We start from the raw sequence: 20,638 nt of genomic DNA, 5'->3' as shown, positions 1-20,638 counted from the left end.
CACTGGGCAAGGGATTCTGGCACTGTGTCGGTACGACTTCAAACTGTGGCATGTCAGGAGCAGGAGACAACCCAGAGAGCAGGAAGGAAACCTCTCATCTGAACTAGAAAGGAAGCAGTTAATGCGATAAATCATCATTAGACAAACACAAAGAGCCCTCAGCACAGCTAACAGTTGGTGCAAAGGGGAAGAATCACAGCACGCTGATGGCAGGCAGTGGGACTAAAGGGATGCTGTCTTGCAGGAGAGCCTACATCTGAGTGACGGATTCAGGAGAGCACAGTGTGTCTCGGGGTACAGAGATTTCTGAACAAAGTTAAGAAGCTCAGACATGGTTGGGATCAGCAAACTGGAGACACTAAATGCATCTGAGCCCTATGAAGAAGTCTGCAAGTGTAAAATGCTGCAGGCTGCTCTAGTCATCCCTGAGAAGGGCAATAGCTTCACCTCCAGCAGAATTCAAACCTAGGCTGGACAAGACATGAGGACCCACAGACAAGGAAGAACCGAATCCTGAGCACCTCCTGTCTCAGTTGTTCATGGAAGCTGCATCCAAAGACCTTCAACAGTATAGGGAAATATTTGCTTCAAGAATCGCAAAGGACTGGGGATGTAGAGACCTGATTTCTATTCCTAGCCCTGCCAACATCTCACATTACAATCCTCTGTGCCTCTGCAAACCAGGGCTAGGCAGGCTGATTTACTTTTATTCATTACTTGGGTTTTATGCTGTGCAAGCTGCTGAGTAAGGTCTTGTTCACACAGGATGTCACAGCAGACTTCTTCCCTGGTCTCCTCGAGTGCTTCGGTGCCAGGTGCCTTCTCATTTGCCTGACGTGCAATCAGATAGCACAGCTCCAGCAGATGCACGAGGACCATCTACCATCAGGATGCGCACAGGTGTACAGGGAGCAGCAGAGAACAGAACAGCTTGCTCGAGAGCTTGTGGGGCTCGGCAGTGGTATGTGCACATCACAGCAAAGCCTCTCCCTGCAGAGCAGCACCCGACCTCTGCAGCTCCCCAGCTGCAGCAGGGCGCAGCAGAAGAGGGGCAGCCATCCCTCATCGCGCTGCCACCTCACGTCAGTCTCACTTGCGGCTCAGATCTGTTCCCGATAACACATCTCAGCTTATCTGAGAGCTGCCAGCTCCTGAGGAAAACCCCTGGCTGCTCTCCAGTGCCAGGGAGAATGGTGACAAGGCAGAGCTTTCTGGGGCTGAGGGCAGGAGCAGGCTCTGTTGACTGACAACCATCCCTAGCAGGTCCTTTACTCCGTGCCACTATCTCTCTGCCAGTGCCACTCTCCTCTCCCAGCTTTTTCTTTTGCTCTTTAAACTCGGGCACAGACAGCATCCCCATTTGCAGCTCTCTGAGATACTTATCTATTCAAATATACTTGTGCTGAGGCAGAGTCATTAGTTGCAGTGACAGTGTTTAAAAGAAGCATTTAAAAAGTGCACTGCACAGAGCATGGGGAAGGCAGATCCTGATAAGGGCCACTTCCTGGCAGCACTGGGTGCTGCTGCCCCACGGAGGGCTTGTCACTCTCCTCTACGTGACAAAGCAAATGGAAAAGCTCCAAGCTGCCATACAAATTGATCTCCCTGAAATCCTGCTCCATAGCTCATCAGGGGCAGAGCACAAACACCCAGAGAGCACTGTATGGAGCAGAGCCTGGCAGCTCTGAGGCTCTATTGCTCTGCATCCATTGTGGCGGGAGCTCCATCCCGGCAGCAGGAGCTGCTCTGCTTCTCTAGCGGGGTATTTGCTCAAGGGCAATAAGTGACCTTTTGCCCCGGTTATAAAATTAGACATGGAATGAAAGGAGGCAGAGGAACCAGTCTGCTCTCACAGAGGCCCTTGTAATGCAGGTGTTAATGAACAGAGCTGTGCGACCAGGGCCCTTACTCCCAGGCAGCTGGGAACAGGTACAATTTGCCCATCCTGCATGCTAGAGCACATGGCTACCCCAAACCAACACCACCTGGCGCCCTCTGAAGCAGCATTCTTACCACCCCTTCAGCCACTGCTCCGGGTTCCAATCCCTCTTCTGCTAAGAACTCCCTCCCACAGAACAATCCTCCTAATAAAATCCAGGGAGCTGCAGAGCAGAGCAAGAGCCGAGGCCAGCCGAGACAAGAACTCTAAGTGTGAACACAGTGGGGAAAGGGACAGTGTGAGAGCTCTGACAGTCGGGGGTTGCAGTGTGACACCCTGGCCACTGACCAAGACAACCAACACTCACTTTGGGAGCTGTGAAAAGCTGAAGGACACCAAAGCCATGCAAGAGCCACTAATAATGAGAAGAAGCATTTCCCATATTCACTATTTGTTGTCATCTGTAACAGCAGCACCTCCCAGCTGTCACAGAGGAATGAATGCACCTCACCTCCACTAGCCACCAGCAGTGCCAATTATGCAACCAAACACACTACAGATGTATTTTTGTTGTTAGAGTTCATTATGTTCATTACGCCTGAGAGGCCGGTGACTGGCAGGCAAGGGGCCTGTTCTGGATGGAAATGCTGGTGAGAAATAGCTCTCCTGTGCACCAGAGGCAGCTGCTGATGGCACCCGACCACCGCCACCAAGCATGACTCAGGCAGAGGGAGGGAGAGAACCCAGTGTGCTCTGCAGCACATCGGTCTCCTTTTCAGACAGCGGAGCCTCAGGATGCTCTGATCTCTCACCAGCAGGTACAGGAGATCTCGGGAGACTCTGCATCAGAAGCAAAGCTACAGCACTGTCAAACGCACAGTATTACCTCTGTGTGTGTTTCCAAAGGGACATGAGTCAATCTGAAGCCTGACAGCCAGAAACGTGGCATGACAAGCCTTTCCAGCACTATCCCACCCAGCCGCCCCTCTGACACTGTCTGCTCCTCAAACGTATCTTCCTGTTTTTAAATTGTTTTTTTTTGTGTGTGTGTGTCTAAAAAAGCTCAAGCAACAGGAAAAATTCTTTCACATACCAAGTGCAATCAAATGTACAAACACATGCTCAAAAAGACAGTAAAATTCTTTTAGCTTCCTCTAATCTCTCTGGATAGCTTTACGCTCCAGCTCTCAGGACGGCATAGAAATACTGGAGCTGTATTTAGATCAGTTCGCTCGGGACTGGAGAGGTTTAGCTGCAGATACACAGAAGTTGGTGCGGGTGTTTACCTGGCTTCTCAGACAGACAGTTTCTGACACCCAAGTGAGCTGATCTAAAGTTAATTCAGACAGACCTCTGCTATGCTGACGTCTGCTGGGAAGAAATACTCTTATGAATAGGAACCTCAGTATTTCCTGCGGTGACAGCAAAGTAACAAATAAATCTGACTGCAGAGGGATAATGCCTGAGATGATGGTATTTCTTTACCTCCTCATGTGCATCAGATCTAATGCCTGCTCAGTCCAGCACCCACCCGAAACACAACCGTGCTCTGCTGTCTCACAGCCTGGGGCAGGAAAATGCAGCCAGGTTTCACACACGGTTGAGCGAGCTGAATTCCAGAGAAATGCTAGAAATGAACACCTTATTTTCTGCTTTGAAAATAATAAAAGGAGCGTAACATGCTTAAACGTCGAGCTGCTGATAGCATCTATGGGTTACCTTAAGCAGTCACCTATTGCCTAAAGTGATGGGTGCCTGCCAGCTCCGCGTCTTTCTGATGAACAAATAGGGGTTTCAAGATTTAATTACTACCCAGCGCTGTCCCTGAGGGGTAAAGAGTTAAGCTACAAACCGAGACTTTTGAATTATAGATGGCAGCTCCTCCCATTTCCAGGAAGCCAGTGATGTCTCGGACAGAAAGGACCGAATAAGTGGTGCTAAGATCAAACAAGATGGTTAGAAAAATCTCCTGCTGTTTGGTGAGGGGTGCATGGAAGAAGTCTGTAGGTCAACCCCTTGCTAACTCCGTGCTGCTCCCTGCAAAGTGGGTCCTCTGCTGCTGCGGCACAAAGGCCCTGGGTAGTGCCCAAACCTCCTGAGGGCTCCGCACACACAGCTCCTAGCGACACACTCACAGCAGCCATTAAATCAAAGTGAATCTGCCCTCCCACCCCCAGCATCGTTACCAAAAGGGTTCGTTAAGAGTCATTAGTTCACCCTTCCTTTCAGACCAAATGAATGGATTCCAAAGCATCCAACTTACCTTAATGAGGAACAAGAGTGCAGCTGGGTACAGAACATGGCAGAACAGTCACTTCTACACAGACACAACCTCACCATCACAAAAGCACTTTCATCTAATCTGTCGTTATCTTTAGAAATTCAATGACCTCCGTTTTAAATAAAAGGCATTAGGCTGACAGAAATCCTCTGGGAGAAGCCAGAGAGCAGCACGTGGCTTCTGTTTGCTCTCACAGAAATGTCATCGTTGACATTCAAACAGGACACATATATTTTAAATAATGTCAAGAACATTCTCCAAATACCTCATCAGGACTCAAACGGAGGTGGGAAGGGGGGTGTGGGGGGTGTGGGGAAGTTATGTTTCATGAGATGGATGGTTCCGTTTCACAGAGATGCGCTCGGTTCCCAAGCAGGACGTATGGAGCATCCACGCGGTTCTGGTGCTGAGTCACTAATGTCATCAGACCGGGCGAGCGCGCGGGGAGGCCCCGGGACGGCCGCGCTGCACGCGGGCTGGGAGCGGGGAGCACTCGGCTACTTAGCATTCCATCTGTCATTTCGTTTTAGGATTTGCAATAGGAACAGGAGATGAAGAAATAGTTTAAGGAGATTGTAACATCACAGCTGTCAATCGTGAGCGTTCCAAAGGGAGGAATGACAGATATGTAAGCCCATTCAAAGCAAAATAAGGTTTGCAGTCTTTTTCCCTGACCCAGATTTACTACAGAGGCAACTTAATGCAAATACGCATCAAACGGCAATTCACATTTGCTCTAAAATCACTTAACGGGAGCTGAAAACATTAACCCCCAGCAACAGAACCAGTTCCAGAGTCAGATTATTAACTTCCAGCGGTGATTCAGGGAAAAGGGGAGGAGAGGAGAAAAGGGGAGAACTGAACGAATGAGGTTGTGCCAGTTTGTAGGTGGTAGTCACTCTGTCGAGAAATCCAGGGGTCAGTCAACAGGGGTAACCAAACTCACAAGAGAACTTGGGAGGGCCTTAGCACGTAGCGCTGATTAACACGCTGAAGTTAATCTGAAGGGACAGCTTCGAATGTTTAGCCTAGAAAAGACAACGCTCCCATTGGAAAGTCATTACTGGTGCACACAGGCTTTGAAAACTAGCCAGCGACTGTGCACACTGGGCTGTCAAACCTTAGGTAGGTTTAATTAATGAAGGCTTAAAGCAGCCAGATGTGTTTCCGATTCATCTGTTTAACCAAATTTTTGTGCTACAAAGCACCGCTGGCATTTCCGCCCTGAAAGGGAGGGTTGGGGCAGAAATCCCCCCCTCTGCTGCCACAGTGCAGGGCTAGCACACTTGGAAGGCAAATATGGGCAATGCAAACAATATCCCAGAGCCAGATTTGCTCAAACTTTCAAGAATTGATCTCCTCCTGATTAGAGTTTCTTGCCTGTCAGCAGCAGAAGGGAATTTGACTGTTCTCTTGTGAAAATGTTACCTACTTACACCAAAACAATCCATCTAACACCACCCCCTCCCACTAGACAGGAACCCCAGAGGCCACGACTGTGCGGGGAGCTCAGAGCCTTGCAGGAGCTGCAGGAGATGCCAACCCTCCTGTGGCGGAGGCCGGGGACCATTTTCCAGTTTGCAAACTTTCCGTTGAGTAACCCCCTTTCAACAGTGCAAAATCGCAATGGATGAGTCTACAAGAAGTCACGCTAAAAACCAACCAAAATAAACACACTAGTGGGAGAGTGCGGATGAGCGAGAGCGCTGGCAGAGTTAGGGCTGAGAGTAAAGCTGGAGATGAGCAACACTGGAGGAGAAGGGACAAGGCAGACAGGAGATGGAGTGACGTGACAACTGGAGGCACATTTCAGCATTCTTACCTCTGATCGGTGTACCACCTGGTGAGGTAATTTGAATGCAAATAAGATTAGAGAGAAGCATTAGTACAAAGAGGAAAGGAAGAAAATTATAACTAAAAAAGCAGAAAGTTTTTTTCAAGCTAGAACTTGTATTAGCGCGATAGAAATAAACAAAAAAAGAGACTGATGCACAGTAAAAGTCAGAGTGACACTCTCGGGGGTTAGTAAAGCTCATCGCTTCCAGGAGTGCAGCACCCAGCCTCGCATCTCGCCACTGCTGCCACTGGGGACACGGAGCGCGCTGAGCTGCCGGTGCCGGCTGGCCTCACCGCTGGCATTCACCCCACCAGTGCTCAAGCAGTTGAGATGGAGGACACGTCGGGAGGATGGTGCGGTGCCCCTTCATTCCTTACAGAACAAGGAGTGCGCGGCCTGGGGCTGTGTGACCGCGAGTGCTGGGCAGGAGGGGTGGCAAGCGCATGGTGGCGGGCACTAGGTGCAGTTTCGCTTTGTTAGAATGACCAGTGGGACAAAATCTGCTTGCTTAAAGAAATTAAACTTAGGGGAGAGTGTAACAAATCAGTTTTCAGCTATTCTCCGCATTTGCCTAAACCTTGCATCGGGTTCCCTTCGGCAACGAAATCAGTGTCATGCAGAATTAGCTTTACACAGAGAAGTATTTCTAAACGAAGTAGTTTCTGGTAATGCAACAATGGCACGCTATCCAGACCTCTGTCATTCCTGCCTAATTTGGATGTTAGCTGGAGGAAGGAATCCCCACCCTCTTTATAAGGCACTGGAGATAAATTTTACATGCTGTAATGAAGAGTATCTTATAAGGAGGGCTTCTCTGGGACCGAGGTTCAGTTACCTTATTGCAACGATCTGTAAAGGTTCATTTCTGAATTTCTGAGGTCAATGTGTTTAGCAAGTGGAAGATCCACTGGTCAGTGTCTTGAGTTCAGTGCATGATCAATAACAATGCATGATTCACGGGGAGATGCTCCAGCTGGGCAAATTGGCAGGGAACCCTACTACTCCCCACTTTTGTCCCCTTGGTCTTATTTTGCACATATGAAGGCTGTTAGTATAAGGGAGAGATTCATGCAGATCGAATCTGTAGGCAGTTCATGGTATGTGTTGGTTTTATGCAGATTTGTAAGATCTGAATACCAAGCACTTACCAAAGAAAACTGAGGAGTTTAAACAGACAGAAAAACAGGGTTAAACAGGACACAGTGTGTCAGATCATGTTCAGTGTATTGATTAATAAATACCAGTATGCATACAAGAGTGTCGTGTATCTCAGATTTACAGCTCATTCCATTATCCACAACAATGATCACCCAATGGGAAAGAAAGACAGAAAAGAATTTCTGTAAATACAAAGAAGCATATTTTAAGCATGTTTAACTTGCCTCTTAAAAAGTAATTACAGTATTTATACTTATTCTCTGTCTTTCCTAACTACCCTTCCTTTAGGCAGAGTCCTTTCTCCGAGCAGGAGCAGCAATTCAAACTACTCATTTTAGCATTTTCCCCTGCCAAGATGACATTACCCCATCTTTACTTTATGCCTAGTTATATTTTCTGACGCATTCTATCCACACATGACTGAAGCATCAGGAAAGATCCTGCAGTCACTGAAGCTGTGGGTAATCTCTCCCTTACAATAATAAATCTGAGAGTTATTTATCTATCTTAGTAACTACCACTGCCCTTGACAGAATACTTACACCCAGAGATACTTGCATGGAAAAGCACAGCCATGGAAAATGGGGTTATTTCTCTTTGCCTGTTTGGAAAGTTTGCCAAGGGTTATTTTTGTTCTGTTTAGTCTAGGGCCTCCCCCCGCCCCCTTCCATCATTCTCAGAATTAAGAAAAGCATCACCACAGTGTGTCACTTCCCACGGGAACTGTGCAATGACTTTGAGCACGAGCCCAAGGGGCAGAAAACAGGACTTCCTTCTCTCTTGTCTGGCTGAAACAGGGTTTGTTGTTCTCTCCTAGAACCGAAAAGATGTGCAGCAAATCTTTAGATCTACTCCCTGTCGAGACTAAACCCTTCCTCTAATATGCAATTGTCTAAACGGAGCTTTAGGAGCAACTGCATACTTGATGCAGATTCCCTAACACATAAGTGTGACCAGCTCGTTTTTCCTGCATTAAGTCCCAATCCTCCTGGCCTCTGAATGTAAGCCAATCCTTGTGGGAGCAGCAGACAGGCACACTGTACACGGCACACTGTTTGTTCTGGGTCTCTCTCACCTTCACAAAGTTAAGATGCTCAGTCTTCTTGCAGAGGACACTGTTAGGGAGAGTGAACAAGGTTCCCCTGTTGGTCCCTAAATTTCCTCTTCCAGAAGGAATCAAAGTTCCTGTTCTCCATTCACATCACGCGACAACCCATCTCTGACTACCGTCCTTTCAGGGTATCTCTCAAAAGGACCAGATCACAGCACGCAGGCCACAGAGTGCCTGCCACGTCTGTCAAGTGATGGAGGTGCCATCACATGAACCATCACTCTTCCCAGACCTATCGACAAATCATTTCATTTTAGGAAACTATTTTATCCCTATCAAAAAAATCAAAGCAATGTCAAAGAGAGAAACCAAAGCTCTTGCTGGCCACAACTAGGCATTAGGGTAAAGCAAACTTGAATCTCAGTTGCAATAGAAAGACTGTGTGAGTCACACTGCTGCTGTGTGGGCCTCAGACAGCAAGATCCAGATGTGCAGTACAGGTTCTTCAAGCACATAAAACTTCAGCTATCAATTGGTTGGCCACGTTACTGCTTCAGCCTTTGTCCAGTTAGTCCTTTCTGTGAGTGAGCACCCATCCTTGTGTGGATTTCCTGTTTTGGTTTTTTTTGGATAATACTATCAATCCCCATTCTTATGGGTTACTCTTATACTCATTGTCTCAAGTTGTTGCCTATCTCTTGTTTGGACTTGAAGCCGTATCTTGCCAGGACTGAATGCTGGCTATCAGCAACAAAGCAGGATACAGCAGTCACCACCCACGCTGCTGTTTCACAGGCACCACCTCTTTTTGCAAGTTTGCTCTGTGTATGCTGGGTATGATTTTGGTTTCCATGTAAGTAGTGCTTCTACCCATGGGACGAAGACTAAAATAAGAATGCTTGCTGGTAACTGTGAGCATAAATGCACTGAGATGATCTGGTGAGCAGCTTCCCACTGCTTCTTTGTTAGAGGCACCCACACTTTTCCAGACAGTGAATGAAGTCACCTGCAGAGCCCTCTCTGATACTTCACTGGCAGTTAATTGCCTGAAAGCCACACTAGGGTCTAGAGCACGGTTCTGTAACTCAGTTAATTGACGGTGATTAAAAAAGAATGATGCTTGTTGTAACATCAGGTTCTCTAATAGATGCAAGATGGCAATGCTCCCTGAATTTCTGGAATTTCTGTACGTGGCAAAGATATCAGTTTGTTAACAGCCAGGATATTTATTTGTTCTAATTTGACATTTTGTTCAGAAGCTTTCTGAAGAACGAGGTGGAAGAACAATTCAAGTATGAAACTCACTGGAAGTATTCAAGAGTTTTTGAGTGTGAATACCATCACTGTTGCTTTGAAGTCTTAAGGAGCTTGTGATCCAAGAATCCTTATGGAATAGATGTAAATTATCAGTACAGTCTGATCTATATTGAGACAGTTTCTGCCACGTCACGAACTAATTTTAAAACGTGGTTGGAGGCGCAGTACTGACCCGTGCAGCCAGAACTCTCATATGAGCATCATCTGCTGCTACAATCTCCCAACAGTTTTAAAATCAGTCCACCCAAACAGGTTTTAAAATGAACTGTTGTGCTGGGGAGGTTTCCCAGACCAGAGCTGGCCTTGGATTCTGTGTCAATGACTGAGAAGCAATGACCAAAGCTACGCACCCTTGGAGAGAACAGGGTGTTGTCCTGAGTCACTGCATTTGCAGAAAAGCAGCTTCTCAACAAGAGGTGGGAAGTACTACCAAGATGAGCAAGGGAGAATTTTGCTACAACTAGCATGAGTCAGAGATCTTGCCTTTGCCTTGATCTGTGATAAGAGAGATGAAAATCTGTGTTTATTTGTGTTCTCATCTCTAGAGCAATTACCCCAACACGTACTGGCAAAACTACCCAAGAGCTGGACTTAAAACGAATTAAGCATTATTCTGAAGGAAAGATCAATGTACTGGGGGGGGGGGGGGGGGGGAAACGAGAAAGACATCTTCTAAATGTAAAGAGTTACGTTAACTACCAGGAGGTTTAACAAGAAAAATGCATATACGCAAATATAGATGGAATTAGCAAATAAGGGATGGCAGGGCACAGGGCAGACATAGGTTGCATATTAGCTACTGACAGACACCATTATTCCAGGGTTAAAAGTGCCTAAGATGACAGTTTGGATGCCTTAAACCTCAGACTGTAGGACCTTGACATGAAATGAACACACTTCTAGAAAGTGGTGTTCAGAGCCCACTCGGGCACATGATCTGACTGCGTGCTAGTTCAAAGACAGGCCTGAAGCTCCCAGAGCACTGCCTGCCCACATAACCGTGAGCCTCAGGAGACAGCACCTCTCCCAGGCACGTGTTCCTTCAGCTGTTTGTTCCACACAAGAAGCCTGAAGAAATGAAGTCGTTCCTCAACTCCCCCTCTGAGTTAGACTCCATAGCAGCTTTGACCTTTACGACCTATATTTAGGACATCTGAATAATAACGTATTACGTACTGGGTGAAGGTCGGACACCCTATATATGCAACACTGCCCTGACACTGTGCTGTAACTATTTTAACTATATTACATCTGTCTAGGTTTTATTGGGTTTTAATTAAATGAAATTAAATGAGCGTATATTTAGATTGAGACAGTATAAACTGACATTCCTGCAGATATGCCAGGCTGGCTGTAAGATATGATCTTAATGGAGCAGAGACTTTGCAAACTATTAAACTCTCTCACATAATGAGGTATCTATTTAAATTCTTTTCTTTGAAAAATAATTCTGCCCCACTACGGTGTAGAGCTCAATTAGCATCTTGCAGAATGCATTGGAGACTGCTCAACCCATCACGCTTCTCACACAGAGCAACTGTTGTCACGTAAGTGGGGCCCAGGCACTTCAAGGGGCAGTCCCAACTTTGTAGTGGCCAGAAACATAGGAAAGAGCCACAGACGCTAGCAGGGGTTGAAGCTCCAGGACATGAGAAGCAGTAAACCTCTTGCTCCCCACTCACGCCATGGTGGAGCCAGAGCCTTGGTGAATGCTGGCATCTAATCACCAAGTTCACTCATATCTGGAATTCTCTTGCACTGAGCTGTGGAAACCTCCCTTACTACATTAGAGAGCTAATCAATTCCTTTTGCAAGTCTGAGAATGTGTGCTGCTCATTGATTTCTAAAAGGTTCCCTTGACACATCCCTTGGTAATTACTGTGTCTTCAGCAAGCAGCCAGCTCTAGAGTTTGAATCCCAGGTGAAATATTCAATTGAGATGTTGCTGAAGAAGAGCAAATAGGAAGCAAAACTTGGACACAGTGACGGAGTTTACTGGTTTGTTTTCAAACTTTCGATCTCACGAAACTTGTGAAGCAGTTGGTAGAGAGGCAGCCAAGTGCTTGTGAAAAGGAGGCTGGAGAACATACAGCAAGTGCATCAGGAGCTGCCTTGCTGCTCATTTATGGTAATTTCTGATGCTGATTTAGTCAGCTATGAAGTGAAACACATCCATGTGTGCTTTCCTATTGCTGCTTCCTAAAGCTTCTTAGAATAATTAACAAGTGTGATATTTTCTTTCAGCGCAAACAGATCAAGATTAAACCATGTTGTGGGGGAGATAAGCTAAAGGTCACTGGGAAATTTCATAAGCCATAAACGCATTAGTATAATTAGCGCTCACTGGTACATCAAGGTGGGATCAGGAGTGTCAGGCTGGGTTCTATTTTTGATGAGAGTGATGTCTCATTACCCACTCCCCCAAGTAAAATCCTACTTCTTATTATCCAAGCATCATAAGATTTATGCAGAGGACTCCTGCTATGGGGAAATGTGTCAAGACATTCACCTTGCTAGGAGGAAGATAGTGTTGCCCTGGCAGCAGCACTCATAACAAATGGTTTTTGAGTGCCCAGAGACACATCACGGCCAGGCAAGACAGTCTGTCTCTTATTTAAGCATAAGACCTTTCCAGAATGAAGTCAATTCAGCTCTGGTCCTTCTGCACCTTCAGCAGGATACCATGGACATTTTTTCCCCAGGCTAAAGCTGCTATGTAGTGATGTTATGCATTGTTAAATATCCTCTGCAATTCACACCAGGGAGCTGCTTTTCATCAAGTGAACAGAGCGATGTTTTATTTTCTTTAATTCTCTAACGGGCCTTACGGTCCTGAGAGACTGAACAGCACATTGGAAAAACAGGAGTTTCTCACCAAAATGCGTGCATTCCTAGCCACCCACAAGAACTAAATGCCAGGATTTCTAAAGCTAGTATTCAGCTTATCAATCAACAAACAAGAAATGATATATTTCAAAACGGCATCCACCTTCCTTTGAAATCCACTGGATTGCAGCTGCTTGCATTTTTCTTTATTCTTGTAGTGTCACATAGCAAGAGTGATAAAGATCTCAACAGCAAGCAGAGCACTGTCTTGCAGAGTCTCTGTAAGGAGTGAAGTAGTACATGGCCACTGATTGTAAAACTTCAACCAGCATCTCATTATACTGATCTGCACTGTGCAAAGGTTGCTGAGACCTGCCGAGCTGGCAGCAAAATGACTGAGTCTAGCAAGGATTTGTGGCAATATCAAGTTGGTCTACAGAAGAAAGAATCCAGATGATGTCCCAAAAGGAATGTCCATGCCCATCTCTTATAACAAGCCATGATATCCTGGCAGACAGGATCAGCTCCAAAACCTGGTTTTACGTTGTAAAAGAAACAAACTCAAATCAAATTGACATTTGAGTTTAGAATTGTATTTCAGCATCACAAGGAAAAACAATCGCATCCAGAGAAGAGGGAGGGAGAGAGTAGTAGTGGAGATGCTTACTTGCTTTACTATCTTACCCGAGCGGAGCTGCTTGATTCTCCCATTGCTAGTTGCAGTGTCAACAGGCAGGAAGTCCTTGAACCAGGAGATTTCGGGATCGGGGTTACCACTGGCAGCACAGAGCATTGTGGCTGTGCGGGCCTTCTCCACCACCTTCAGCTGCGGGCCCATATCAATGGTTGGGAAGCCAGCTGGGAGGTGGTCTTCTGCAAAAGGAAGGAAAAAATAGACAAGGTTAAACAGAAATGCTCCAGCATAGCAACGGGATGTAGCTGTAGTGACAGCACTACCACTGCACAGCATCTGTGCCCCTGCTGGAAAACAGCAGCCGACTTCCCTACTGAGAAGGTTTTCAAGCCCTTATAGCACATTAGGCTCTATAATGAGCATTCATTATACCAATAGAAGCTTCCACTAAATTTAACTCCGTTTAAATCAATTGCCTTGGGAAACGTCTATAATTTTCATTGATACCTAAGCTCATCTATTGTTGTTAATAAAAAAGCAGGTATTTGCCTTTTTGTGGGAGGACCGAGTTGAAGATAACAGACAAACACAACGCCAAATAGTTTGAGGCATCTTGAAAAGCAACAGCTAAACAATAAAACCCCTTAGAATGGTCCAGAGAGGCCCATTTTCTCTTTTTTTTTTTTGACTAGGAACATTCTGTCACGCTAGTAGGATAGACTGTAAATCTCTTCCTCGTGCCCTCAAATCTGATTCAGAAGGCTTTTAGAAACTAATGAATGTTAAACTAATGAGCCACGCTCTGCTCCAAAGCCACCCTGCCAAGGCTGCGCCGTGGCAAGGTCCTGGTGCATTTTTGAGGGCTGCAACAACGGAGATGTGTGACAAATGGCCAGTGCACACTCTGGCATGCCTTACTGAAATGCCATAAAAGCACCGCCGAAACTGCTACACCATTCATAGAGCAGGTATGAAAACAGTTAATTGGGTTTGCTGCTGCAGAGCACGCTCAGGTAAGGCTGGGTTGAATACATTAGGCAGCCTTCGCTGATAAGCCAAGGCATGCTCCAGCATCCTCGTTCAATAGCAGCTGCAGAACTGAGCTCATTTGCTCATTCTGTACCAAGATGTACTGTACTCTGCTAAGCCTGAACTGCAATCAAAAGGACATACTTTCACAGAAAAAAAAAAATCTCGAAGAACATTAAGAAGCTTTTAAAGCACCAGAAACTCAATTATTTTCAGCATGTTTCTTTTTTTTCCCATTTTAAGGGAACTTAGGCAAACCTTCCTCTCTTGCAAATCCAATTCTGTAAGGCTCCCAGCTCATTGCAGTGTTTAAACGAACAAGATCTCAGCATTCTCCAAAGTCCCAGAAGAGCCTGAGCGTGCTGCAGCTTGATTTCTCCTGCTACCATCACAAACGTGGACCTGCATCCCCTCGCTCCTGGCAGGAAGCTGCTATAGTCACAGGCCACCTCAGGAACTTCCTTCTACCTGTTATGCCATACGAGCAGTGCAAACACAGCTTTACCTTAGCTAATTCTTCCCTAAGACCTCAGGAGAATTCCCAAGACCCTTGACTTGCTTGTACACTAAGACTGCGGCAGAAAGCAGCATCTGCTGTAAACAAAACATTGCCCTGGAATATTTTTTTCTGGGTGGTTGAGAGTGGCTACGAGACATCCGAGGTTTTCTAAAGGAAAAAGAAAAAAAGGTTCCTGATGCTTGTTTAGAGCACAAATCATATTTTATCTCTCAAGCAGGGCTCCCTTGAAACCTCTCTCATCATGAGCATACATAAAAGGAATATTTTTATTATTATTATTATTAAATGAAAGTTACCAGTAGAAACTAGTTCTTTTTTAATTTGCTCTCCATTGATTTTCAAAGACAAAAGGCACACAGAGCTTAGCTGGAATGACACCAGAGCTAGTATTCAATAACAAGCAACAGAAGCACTCGATACCGAGCAATCACAATTGCATACTCCTACATGGCTGAAAAGAAACAAAAGAAGGGCACACACAGAAGCACAGTCTCGTATGGACTGAAAAGCAAAGGAAGATATGTAAAAGAAGTAAAGAGTGACATTCCTTTGGATCAAAGCCATGTTTGCCTAAAGTGCAGCACCTTGCTATTTATGACATTGGGAGCAGATGTTTATTCTAGGGAGGCTGAAACCCTGAAGTGATCTAATCTAATCGCCATGCTTCGTATTTGCAGTGCTGGTTTGTTCAAGATTTTACATGGAATGCACTAAACTAAGTTTCACCTCGTTAACTTTGTCCAAAGTCCGTGCAGAGGTTTAGCAAACAGCTATGGCAAATCTAAAGCCAGTATTCGTGCAAGAAATCTCTTCCCATCTGCACTGATCCTTTGTCCACAGAAACAAGAGAGGGCAGAAAATCCTTCCCAGCATCTGATCCATGGGACGTGGCCTGCTGGCCGCACTGCAGCTTCACCCAGAATGAGTCGCAGACCAGCAGCAATGGATGAAGGATGTCCCCACATCCCAACACTACAGGCAACGATAGGAGCTCAGAACTGCTCCTGCCATGCCTTCCCCTCCAGCAGAAGTCTAATCTAGGGCTAATTATGAGGCTCAGTCATGCCTCGGCTCATCGCAGCCCTTGCTAGCTGTGCTGACTTGTCTGCACACGGAGCCTGCCAGTAATAGCTGTCCTCCTGGTCACGTCAGTATGTGGGTACTCTTATTCTAGAAAATGTGTTTGCCAGCACTCGGTTTTATTCAAGGACAGCTAGTATGCTTTGAATATACATTAAAACAGGCTACGAACTTACTTTCAAATGCAGATTATCTAGACAGTGGTTCTTCTTTCTGGGATTCGGATACTGTCAGAAGGGATGTATCTCAGGTAGGCATTAGGTTAGAGCAAGCAAAATCCAGGCACAAGCAGGAGTTTTTCAGGCACTGCAAGCTCTAATTCCCTCCTTAAGAGCACTGCAGCAGAAGCAGGAATGACAGAGAGGAAAACAAGAAGAGAAGAGAGGGAGACAACAAGAAAGAAACGAGTGGATTTTGCAATTGCAAAGTGAAACTTGGAAAAGGCACAGGCAGGCTGAGGTCTTGCTAGCAGCAGTCACCAAGGAGCCAGGAATGTCCCTCTGGCATCTAGTGTGACAGCATGTGCACAGGATATCTCATGCTCACTCGACAGCTCGCCTTGCTAATCTCCTTGCCGAGGTGACAGAAATCTAACCCCCTGCTCTCACAGCTCTCTTGTGCCACAGATTTCCCATCTTTAAGGGGGAACAGAAGGTAAGAAACCTTTCCCACAGCCCCAGACTGGAGCTGAGATCTCCATTACAGATGCCGCAATTACGTAGCATGTTTATGGGCTCACCAGATAAACACCTTTCTCGAGGCTGCTGCTGGTAGACACAACTGTCAGGGCCTCCTTATTTCCTATATCATTCCAACCATCAGCTGAGGATAAGGACACTGAGGCAATTGAAATGTATGTCTTTTGAGAAGCATGGATCAGCCACAGCGTGGAATGGTGCAGCAGCTGCTTACAGGAGAGGCCTGCAGGAGAGCCCGTGGTGAGCACAGCTGCTGATGGCTGAATCCTGCAGGATTACCCCCAGGATCTTGCTCAAAACTTGTAATCTCTTAGAGGAGAGGAAAACTGGGTATCAGGTTCCTACTAGTGCAAACCCTGTATGGCACTCACTGGTCTTGCAGCCACGCAGCTGTGTTTTGCAGGTCACACTGTGACTTAGCACCTGCAAAATTTTTCCCCCTACCACTGTGAATTTCCTTTGTGCCAACATAATTCTCAGAAACGGTATTTTAGAAAAGATAGTGAAAACTGTAAACACATTTATGGCTGTTATTCGTCATATTCCTCTTCGTACAAAAGCCAGGCCTGCTTAGTATCATAAGTCCAATTGTTCAGACTGCCGAGGGAGAGGAAAAAAATGATACCCAATATAATTTGGAAACAGCAAAAAGCAGCTTTTCTATACGTTACTGTCACAGCTGTAAGGTGAATTCTCTTACAATCTATCAAAAGCCATTGCCCCATTGGAAGGGGTGTTCTCAACTCATTTCTGGTGAGATATTGGGTCCTACCTGCTCACAGGGCTGGAAATTGCTTTTCTATCCCACTGGCTTCTGCCAGTGAGTGTCAGCTGAGGAACTTCCAGCCAAACATTGGTTTTAGGGTAGGAATAATTAAAACGTAATGCCAGCTCCCTGAAGCCAGGCAGGAGCTTGGGACGAGGCAGGAAATGGATTGAGGGCAGAGGGAGATCTCTGATAAATGTGTTTGACTGCAGTCAGCACTGCACAGGAGCAGGACGCATGCACCAAAAGTTATTCCCCTTCTTCCCTGCCTGTTCAGTGAGCCAGGCCGGGGCCTTGCCCAGTTACTGTCACCATCGTAGAAGCAGTGCTGGTGAGGCAGGGGTCTGAAGCAACAGAACATGGGATGCTGGAGGGTTTGCAGGGGTAATCTTTGCCTAGCGATGGATTCACGATTGATGGATTGATGAAATTACTTTACACATTTCACAAGCTTCCAAAGCTCCCCTTGATTCACTAAAACACCTCAGCAAATGGAAAATCATCAGTGCAAGAAAGATAGCCAGGGCAGCCGGCAATATTAACTAATGAAAGATGCAAGCTAGTAAGATTGTAAGCACACTACAATCCAGGACATCTGTTTGCTGAATAAACAGTCCTAATTCCTTCAGCACAGGTTACACAGCGCGGCTATTCAATTACCACAAGACAATCAAAAGCACTGGAGCAATCCGGCGGCCCAGAAGAATGGCATCATTTTACACGATAAGAAAATCCTGACACGGCGCTGCTCAGCTTCAACTGATGCTGCACAAAGAGCAATTTATCAGCCATTTTGAGGTGACGCTCTTCCTGCATCCCCCTTCTTACAGAAGCCCCCGAAGAAGCTCACCAACGGCATTATCCAAATTCGCGGCCTCGGAAGGCTGCCTGGTGCCACGCTACGGCCCAACAGGGAGGGGGAAGGAGTGCGTGCTGCTGCAGCAGCCAAGTCTCACGCAGGCTAATTAATGCCCTGTTGACATTGGCACCACCTTGTAATTGCCCAAGGAAAAGGAGGGGCAGTGAAACCAACCTGTTTCAAAGGCAGCAAAGTTAATTGCTGGGTTAGCAAGTATAAAACAGTTTCAGGCAGGCAGAAAACACAAACAGTCATCTATCGATGACAAGGCTCTTAATGACAAATCTACTGGGTTTATATGACATCATGCCAACGTGACGCGCTGAAGCTGCCTGCTAAAAATGGGAGAAGGGTGCAGATGAATGGGTGGGTGTGGAAATTAGCTCCAGAAGGACTTTTCTGTGTCACGGCGTAACCACATGAATTACTGCACAAGAGCTTACAGTAAACAAAGTATTTGCTATCTCTCAGAAAGATCACAGCAGCAGCAGCAGCAAAACAGTTCACAGAAGAAAGAATCTGAGTCAGTCCAAAACAAAGAAAGTACTGTATAGAAAATTCAGGAAAATACAAGACTAGACACAGCAGAAGGGGATAAACTCTCAGGCTGATTGCTGCCCGGGGGGCTCGCAGCATGGGAGCTGCCGGACTTGCTCATCCTGGAGGTTACGAGCCCATAAAACACCCATTAGAGACAGCACTCAGCTTCGCTGCCGGAAGGGTGCTGCTCATGCCATCCCTTTACAGCAAGATGGTAGGGCAGGACGCCCTTCCTGAGTGCCTGTGAGGGCAGCACAGAGCACCCCTCACACTCCTCTGATGCAGGGTCTCCACCAGCACGGAGATGGCTGGGTCCAGCCGCAGCTTCTGTCACGAAGAGGCAGCTCCTCTCTCTTCTTCACAGATAACAACTTGCGACCTGTGCTTTGCAGAGGGCACACACAGCTGATTAACAGCTGCTGAAGCTGACTCAGAGCAGACCAGAAGCGAGCACTCAGTCACATCCTTGGACAAATTAAAGGTTTGCACCTGCAACCCACTGTTTCAGTCAGTAGTTTAGGGATCTTCCTAACAAATAATAACTTCTGCTCAGGATGTCTTAGCCGTGGAATTTGCTGCCAGCTAGGAGACCTCAATCCATGTTGGAAGAAAACAATTATTTACACCTTTATCAGATTAGCCTGCGACAGCATCTATGAAATCCCTGCTACTACGTCATCCCTCAGCTGCCCCGGCCATCTCTTCTTGCTGCCCATCCTGGTTTCCTCTCTACAACAGTCATTTGCAATCTTGGTCCTACACGCAATGTTTCTGGTATATCTAAAAAAGTGAAGAAGAAGGAAGATTACTGCAGAAGCTCATCTGCTCACCATGCACAAGCTCTGTACCACAAGACATGGCCTACCCACATCGATGACAGAACCTGGCTGGTGGGATGTGAAGTGCGAAGTCCCTTGAGAGGGGACGACCACCCTAAACCTCCTGCTCCAAGACCAAGGCAGTACTCTGCCACAAACATAGAGCTATGTCCACAGACAACTCATCTCCAACCATTTAAATGCACAGAAACACTTAAACAAGTATTTTTTCCCCTACAGACTGGAGAAACCAGTCACTCATGTTAATAAAGTACTAAGGAAGGTGCTGAAAGTCATTTAAGGGTTCAAGGTATAGCACAGCAGAAACTACAGCTAGAAATGTCAAGAATGTGGGTGAGGAAGAGCTTACACACAGGTAGAGCTGATCCTATCTGCAAGAGTCCCTTCCTTAACCCTTGAGTAGGCAGAAATTTTGGTTTATTCCTTCTCCACTGAAAAAAAATGTTACAGCACAATTTCAAATAGGTAAAAATAGAGTTTTGTGAAATATTAGATTCTTTCAACACCTAATACTTACTAAAAAAAACCACCAAAAACACCAAAAAAAAAACCAAAACAAAACCCAGCAGCTGGAAGTACACCTTTAAAAAACTCACAGAACTTCTTTAAACACAATGCATTCAGAAAGGTTTTGCAGCCAGCTATTAAGACTCCATAGAAAAGGAACAGTAAAAGACGACCAAGCTGTGCTTTCAGGCAGGACTGTGCCATTTGTTGTTACCAACCGATGAAAATAACTGCCCGTAGACCTATTTTCAAACCACTGCTTCTTTTTAATATTTTATACTGAGGAATAGAACACAACTGCTGTCACTGCACGTTTCCTTGTGACAGGATATATAAACATACTCCCACTAAAACATACCCCAAACTTCAGCCTTTTCAGAGAAAAGCATGTAAATGGCTTACTTGTATTCTAAGTCATTTATGAATCCCCTGCATTTTCCATACCACTTCACCTGCACTGATGTGATGTGCCATTAGCATAGAGATTTTCATTTTTAAGATGTGCAATCAATAAAGCATTTCCATATGTCATTAAATACAACGTGTGGTTAAATTAATGGAGCATTTGACTTTTGATCCATTTACGTTTGGTTGCAGTTCAGTGCAGGAAAAAATGCATGAGAACTGAGTTAATCTGACAGCAGAGCTCTCCCACGCTTTCTGACACAGAGTTTCAGATTAATGTGAAGCATTCCTGCTGCCGCTCAGTTGGAATGCTAAATCTGTTCATTTCCACTTCACAGGCCAGAACGCAAGATCTTTGGTCACTTAACTCCTACCGAAAGGGCCGGATCGTGCCAAAATCTGATTTCTGCTT

At 45.9% G+C, this 20,638-nt stretch overlaps 1 protein-coding gene across 6 annotated transcripts in view; it reads right to left on the bottom strand.

Moving 5' to 3' along the window:
• PTPRF (protein tyrosine phosphatase, receptor type F) overlaps positions 1–20,638 on the bottom strand; it is a 261,161-nt gene that overhangs the window by 80,431 nt on the left and 160,092 nt on the right. For all 6 annotated transcript variants that reach the window (XM_021405410.1, XM_021405412.1, XM_021405414.1 and 3 more), the window contains exon 5: positions 13,034–13,222. In XM_021405410.1, coding sequence (XP_021261085.1) covers positions 13,034–13,222 — 189 coding nt within the window. The remainder of the gene's footprint in view (positions 1–13,033; positions 13,223–20,638) is intronic.

This window comes from Numida meleagris, chromosome 7 (genome assembly GCF_002078875.1).
Source record: "Numida meleagris isolate 19003 breed g44 Domestic line chromosome 7, NumMel1.0, whole genome shotgun sequence".
Lineage (NCBI taxonomy): Eukaryota > Metazoa > Chordata > Aves > Galliformes > Numididae > Numida > Numida meleagris.
Note: the sequence above shows the minus strand (reverse complement) of the source record. Positions and strands in the feature narration are given on the sequence as shown.